Source organism: Pagrus pagrus (assembly GCF_965226575.1).
Source record: "Pagrus pagrus genome assembly, chromosome: 12".
Classification (NCBI taxonomy): Eukaryota; Metazoa; Chordata; class Actinopteri; order Spariformes; family Sparidae; genus Pagrus; species Pagrus pagrus.
In genome coordinates, this window is record NC_140196.1 from 28,407,146 (window position 1) to 28,414,099 (window position 6,954).

The 6,954-nt window shown below is 40.6% G+C and overlaps 1 protein-coding gene across 1 annotated transcript; it reads right to left on the reverse strand.

The window, feature by feature from the left end:
* Positions 1-597: 597 nt before the first annotated feature.
* On the reverse strand, positions 598-5,664 carry LOC311266539 (uncharacterized protein). Its single transcript, XM_084368956.1, has 9 exons — positions 5,481-5,664; positions 4,607-4,707; positions 4,113-4,262; positions 3,473-3,672; positions 3,246-3,382; positions 2,176-2,395; positions 1,876-2,056; positions 1,575-1,696; positions 598-1,082 (listed from the first exon to the last, which is right to left on the reverse strand). Exons 2-9 carry the CDS (start codon positions 4,686-4,688, stop codon positions 768-770), a joined length of 1,407 nt encoding a protein of 468 aa, XP_084225082.1. The 5' UTR covers positions 4,689-4,707; positions 5,481-5,664; the 3' UTR covers positions 598-767.
* Positions 5,665-6,954: the final 1,290 nt, after the last annotated feature.

The window sequence follows — 6,954 nt, forward strand, 5'->3', positions numbered from 1 at the left end:
CCAAATGTGCCACCACTAGTGTTTTTGTTTTAGACACACCTTGAACCTTGAGGGTTTGGGGACAAGGGCAGGGTAGGGTAAGGAGCTTAAAGAAGTGGGAGGGAGGGATTTGAGGGGACTGAGATGGAGAGGAGACGGTAGAAATGGGAGGGCCGGAGGTGCAAACGATGGGTGGAGGGGAGGATTGTGATGGGGACAGGGGAGGGAGTGGGAAGATGCATGGGTTGGAGGCACAGACCTTTTGGATTGTTTTAGTATTTGTGTTATGTGATTTTACTGTATATAGTTGGTTGTTAATATATTTTTTGTTAAATTATTGTCAATAATTGTTTTAAAGATTAGTTTTATTGTGTTCAATAAAAGTATATTTTCCGAAAGCTTGAGACACCTCATATGTAAGCTAGACAGACATTTCCCATGCTCATTACTGTGCACAAATGTACTATTATGTACTTAAGAGCCTAAAGAGCCCCTCTGGTGCCGGCAGACACACAGAAACCTCCCGGCAGGGTGCACTTTACGCTTTGCTTTTGCACGCGGCTAACACTCACCTCCACTGCTACAACTCCATCCTAGGGGAAACACTGGAATGGAGATGTTTCCTGAAGCCTGAAAAAGTGCAAAATCTCTGACGGCATCCATTCTGGTCACACACCAAATGAAACTTCTTGCCGGGAAAAAAGGCATGTGTAAGTTTGAGATGACGAAGCAATTGCTGGATGGTGACAAAAGTAGACTGGCAAACAAAGCATTTGTACATCACAACTTCAGTTGAGGAGCTTTGCCCTAAGGTCCTTGACTCTGGGAGTTTCATGAGAAAGCCCTACATCGATATTGTAGATGGTGGTTTGCACAAATGTGTACATGCTGTTTAGGGCCTGGTCATAGGAGATGCCAAACACATAATGTGTCTTGAAAAGTTCATCAAAGGCTGACAGGGAAGACTTGGCCTTGCAGGGAAGGAGCTCACCATCCATTGCAATGTAGTATTCATGGATGTTGTTTCTTGTCATGCCAACTGCCAGGATGTAGGGCTGCTTCCGCTGGGCTGGACCAGAGTGCTCCTGAAGGCTGCGACCCGCCTGTAAGATAACAATCAAAAGTATAACTACGCTATACATCATTTTTTTTATGGATAAGTCAGACAGAAATCTGATAGCACAGTTGGAGAATCAATTCAAAAGAAAAAAGAATTAATCAAAATTTTAATTAAAGATGTAAATGAATTTATGTTAGTTGCTATTTATAATATTATAAAAATGTGTTTATATGTATTGCTATTAATAAAGTACCGCAATTATAAAAATGTGTTTATATTTATTGCCAACAGATTAATTAAACCCTCTTAACTATATTCTTAGATTCAGATATTTGCTGACTGAAATTTACTTTATCCAGTATGTTGTCATGCTACCCCATCTTGTGACTCTCTCTCCCTGTGAGAAAATACACTTGGGAAAGTCCCTTTGTATCAAGAGAAATGATAATTGGTCAAAACATTCATTTGTTTTTGGAGTGTGGATTCCACTCGTTGATATTGGATCGTTTCAAAATGGAAATCAGGATACACTAACCTTATGAAACTTCACTACATGATCCACAGCTTCCCGGATACTGATCTTCACGGCTCCCTTCTTTCCACTTGGTGGCAGGAGGTAGACCAGCAGGAGGATTGAGGCCATGTCACTATCCCAACCTGAGAAGAGGGGAGGAGAAACTCTAATTTCAGCATGAGATGCACCTGACAAATCAATATAAACATTCATATGGCTCTTGTCAATAAAAAATCAGCACAACCACGTCACAGTCAATACAATAAGACAACATTTGAAATGGTGGGCAGATATACACAGGGAATTCATTTATGTCACTTACCTGGGACCTCGTCATCCTCATCAGGGTTCTCGTCTGCAGACTGAATGAGATAGTCAAGCTGGGGTGTCTTACTGAGGTTTTTGGCTTGCTCGATTACTTTCGCCTTCAGGAGTGTTCCCCACTTCTCCAAGAATTTTGATGAAGTCTCTGCTCCAAACAACAGCTCAAAGTCTTGTAGAACCTAAAGGAGAAGAAGCAAGTGCAGGTGTACTTGATTATGGTGGCAATGGAAGGAAGTTACCATTTTCATCTTTACAAAGCTGTTATTGATGGAAATTAACATAATTCATGTGAACTTACAAGGCCTTTTGTGTCAAGGAACCTTGGGAAAACTGTAAGCACTGCGCTGCATCGCTCAGGATCATGGATCAACTTTTGTCTGTGTTGGAAGGTTGCTCTCATTTTTATGAAGATCTGTTCTTTGTCTGTGCTGTGTTTCAGTAGAGATACGGCCTCGCAGCATTGGTCTCCCTCCAGCTGTTGCTCTTTAGTTACTTCCCTCTCCAACTCCGGTCCACTGCTGTCTTAAGTTTGAGAGCTCCTTCTCCGAACTCCACTGTTACTGCCGCCGCTGAGTTCTCGCTGTGTGTTTTTGAGCTTCCAGGCAATGTAGCCCTCGTTGCTATCTGCATCATAGAAATGCTCCTAAAAACAATGTTGAAAAAAAATTAAGAAATTTAAGCATGATTAGACACCTAGTGAAAGGAACTATGAGATGGAAAATGCATCAAAACATTATTCATTTATCAACAAAATGTACAAACAAAATATTGCTCTTAACACAGTACCTGATTGACTGTCATTTTCAAGAATGTTAATTGCCCCCCCTTGCTGCCTGCACAAGGAAACCTGTCTATTGCTCCTATGAAACAACAATATTTGTATTATTATAATTTGAAAAGTTGGTTAACTTCTCTTTAAAATATATACTCACATAGCCCATTTTCGAGTAGGGATCTTTTAGAGAAGGGAACAGTGTCACAATCCCCAATGCATATTGTGTTCTTTTGTCCTTTGGCGGAGCTCTTCTGTGGGGGTAAACGATAGGTTGCATTGACAGGGAAAAAGGCTGTATGACAATTTACAATGGGGACCATAGACATGTCAACTCAAATAAACTACTAAACAATATGCAAGTTGCATGGATAAGGCTGTGTGTGTCTTGCAGATGGGTAATGATTAGTTTAGATTAGAATATTGATATTTTCATGGCATTACTTAGCCATATGATGCAAGGCCACCGTTTACTGGCCATTGTTGTCCTTTACTGATAATCTCATTTGATTACAACCAGCTGTTTTTTTTATGAACAATCAAATACTATGAATATACTCTTGACTGAGTTGTGCACCATGAAGCATTTGACTTACCCATACTTTTCCAACATATCAGCGACAACAATGTTGACAAGTTCACGGCGTGTTCGATCCTTCATCTCTCCTTTTGTTGCATATTCTTTAAGTATTTTCTCCCCTCCAGGCTTTTGTTCCAGAACTCTCTTGACAAGCTTAAAAACAAATAAAAATAAGCCAAACAAAAAATTTTGATGTCAAAAACATATTTAGAACATGGCAAAAGAATGTACAAAAAAACTCACCTCTTTGGCCTGTGAAGAACTGTCATCAATATGCTGACTTTTTTGGGACTTTGGAATGCCATCATCAATGCATGGTCTTTTTGGAGACGTCAGAAAGATGTCATCAATGTAATGTCTTTTTGGAGACATCAGAAAAGTATCACTCTCTGATGAGCGTGATGATAGTGACAAGGTGTCTGTGCATGAAGATGCAGGAGAGTCTGAAAAGAGGGAGCACATCATTTTCAAAATCATGTTTTACTAATGATTTCATTAATTGACCCACAGTTTCAATTAAGAGTAGGTGAGAGCATGGGATGGTAAAACTGTGCATCTGTTTTTGTTTTTTTAATACCAGTAATAGGCTACAATCAGTTTTTGTGGTTGATACGGCCACATATTAAGCAATTTAGTCCATGACAGATAGTCTACTAGTTGGTAACTGAGTGCTCAGGTCAGTATTCTTATCAGTTGACATGTTTCATAGGTAAATGGATTGGTTCTGAAAACAATGAAAAACAAATTCTAACTTATTGAAAAAATTAAATTTAAACAGGATATTGCTGAGAACCAATAATTTTTGTGTTGTAAAGTCCATTTCAATGGTTACACGATAATACTGTAACCTTGCAAAGTACAATTTGATCAAATGACCACTTACCACCAGTAACTGAAAGAGTGTCAACAATGGTCCACAGGATGTCGGTTTTTTCCTCCAGAATGTCACTGAAGACCTCTTCATCGACCTCTGTTCCAGTGTCATCCAGCACATATGTATCTTTTTCAGTGGGTATACTGAACTTCATTTTAGCTTTGAATACAGAAAAAAAAAATTAAATAAAGCTTGGGGTGCATTATTGTTCATCTTACTACCACATACACAGGACAAAGTGGGAAATAAAGTTTTTAGTTTTTCTATCTTAATGGGCCACAGCACTGTAGACTAGCATGATGCCAAAAAGAAAAGAAGGCAGTTTCCAGAGTTGATTCCGGTACTGAGGAAAAATGATTAAAGTTAAAGCAAAATATGTCTTTAAAACCTTACTGTGGCCAGCTGCAAGTATATCTCTTATTGGAGTTAGGAATGGCTGTTCATTGCCCAATGACACAATCTACCTATCTTTTAGGCTACAAAAAGCAGAGACATTAACTTACCCTCCTTGAGAAAGTCCGAGTGTGAGGCTCCATTTAGTTTGATGTACTTCTTCTTCCCTTTGTATTGCACTTTGAACAGCATTGCTGCAGACCTCCCACAACTACAACACAAACATACAATTAGTGTAATGTCAGTGGACACAGTGCAAAGTCAGGCTTTGTCCACTTTTTATTTCTTTTCTACAACTGGACGCCGTCAAACCGGGAGAAATGGCGGACACACCTATCAACTAAGAAAAGGAAATTCAGTCCGAGCAAAGCGCTGGACCGTCGGACCCATACCCGGCCGTCGCTGGCAACAGGGGCCAGGAGGGCTTTGCCACGATGAGGACGGCTAGCCACGTGTGGAGCTGCCACAGTGCTGACCTCTGCTCAGACACGTGCTAAGCTTCCGTTCTCATCATGGTGGCTCGTGGCATAGCATTCGTGGCTTCCGTTGACGGCGACGACTGAGTATGGGCACGACGCTCCAGCGTTTTGCTCGGACTGTATTTCATTTTCTCTGCTAGCAAGTGTGTATCGTGCACAGTTACCCACTAGCAGCTAATTTCGAGCGGGAGTCGGAAGCTTTGAAGTAACGTTAGCTTCGGTAACGCTAGCCACCGAGGGAGGGGGGTTAGCTAACTTTAAACCAATTCTGTGTTTTCTTTGTCAAATAACCTGCTTTACCGTGGCTAACATTACAAACACAATATTAATTCTGATAAATTAAACATTTGTAGTGACTTTACAACTGATATAGCAAGTTAGCTAAACTAAATTGAAACCGTGTTTGCCTATTAACGTTAGCGTTTTTAGTTATTTACGGTAAATTACTTTTGAGGATTGAAATACTTGATATTTCGCATTATTTATTCACTTTATAGTTTCTTACCTGGCGTCCCGCGAGCTGTACTCTGTCTGGCAGTCATCGGTTAGTGCCGTTGCTGCTGCACTCCAGGAGAGCTCAGAGCATGTGACTGGATTCAACCAATGAGAGGGCTTGGAGAGCTGATGACGAAATCGAAACCTAACTCTCGGTGCGGCCGGGAAAGACTCAATCAAGCAATAGACTCTGAGGGAGTTCATCATTGTAAAATAAACACTACAATAACTCTACACTAACACTATTCATAGAGGAACACCACAGAGAGATTATGGTGCAACCTGAGAAGTGTACTTTGTGCCCATTTGACACCAAAGTGTAAAATTTCTACTCTCGTCATCAAGACTCTGGGATTTTAACTCTCTGGCATTTGCTGTGTATGTTTATAATGTAAAATAAGTGATTGTATAAGTATTCACCTCCTTCAAGTCAGTATTTAGTCGATGCACCTTTGGCCGCAATCACAGCAGTAAGTCTGTGTTGATAGGTCTCAATCAGACTTCACACATCTGGACACTGCAATTTTACTCCATTCTTCTTTGCAAAACTGCTCAAGCTCTGTCAGGTTGCATGGGGGTCGGGTGTGAACAGCCCTTTTCAAGTCCAGCCACAAATTCTCTGTTGGATTGAGGTCTGGGCTTTTACTCAGCCACTCTAGAGCATTACAAACACGTATGCTTCGGGTCATTGTCTTGCTGGAAAATAAATCTTATTCGTAGTTTTCTTCCAGACTGAATCAAGTTGTGCTCTAGGATTTCCCTGTTTTGCTGAATTAATTTTACCCCCTACCTTTACAAGCCTTTAAGAGCCTGCTGCTGATAAGCATCCCCACAGCATGATGCTGCCACCACCATGCTTGCGGTGGGGATGGTGTGTTTGTGGTGATGTGCATTGTATAGTGTCTGCCAAACATAGCGTGTAGTCTGATGACCAAAAAGCTCCATTTTGGTCTCATCAGACCAAAGAACCTTCTTCCAGAGACCTTGGAGTCTCCCACATGCCTTTGGGGGAACTCTAGTCGAGATTTAACAAGCTTTCTTCAACAGTGGTTTTCTCTTTGCCACTCTCCCATAAAGCTTGACTGATTAAGAACCTGTTTTGACTTCTGCTTCACCTGAAGAAAGATCCCTCTACTTTCATCTGTGTATGAAATACTCAATTATTTATAAGCAAGTGAAAACAGTGTTTTGTAATGGCACACTTAGTTTCATTAGCTTGTGTTTTAGCTTTGTATCTGTCAGGCTTTTACATTTGGGTCTCCATCTGTAAGCTCAGTTTTTCAATTTCCAAGTGTTAATTCAGTTTCAACCTTGCTTACTTACTTTGCAGGCACATTTTATGTTGCTTATGTTTATGTGTGCATGCTTACAGACTTTTGACGGGTTAACTTTTTTTACTAAGTTTTGTTACCACACCTGTGTAAAAAGAATCACACAGCCAGTAGGAAGGTGAGAGGGTGGGACAACAACTTGAGAGGTGTAAA

Excerpts from the sequence above, each read along its gene's own strand:
- LOC311266539 (XM_084368956.1), bottom strand. The coding sequence starts at position 4,688 with ATGCTGTTCAAAGTGCAATACAAAGGGAAGAAGAAGTACATCAAACTA. Across the intron at positions 4,263-4,606 it reads CTCGGACTTTCTCAAGGAGG|CTAAAATGAAGTTCAGTATA; the intron begins GTAAGTTAATGT and ends CTGTATTCAAAG. Across the intron at positions 2,057-2,175 it reads TCCTTGACACAAAAGGCCTT|GTTCTACAAGACTTTGAGCT; the intron begins GTAAGTTCACAT and ends CTTCTCCTTTAG.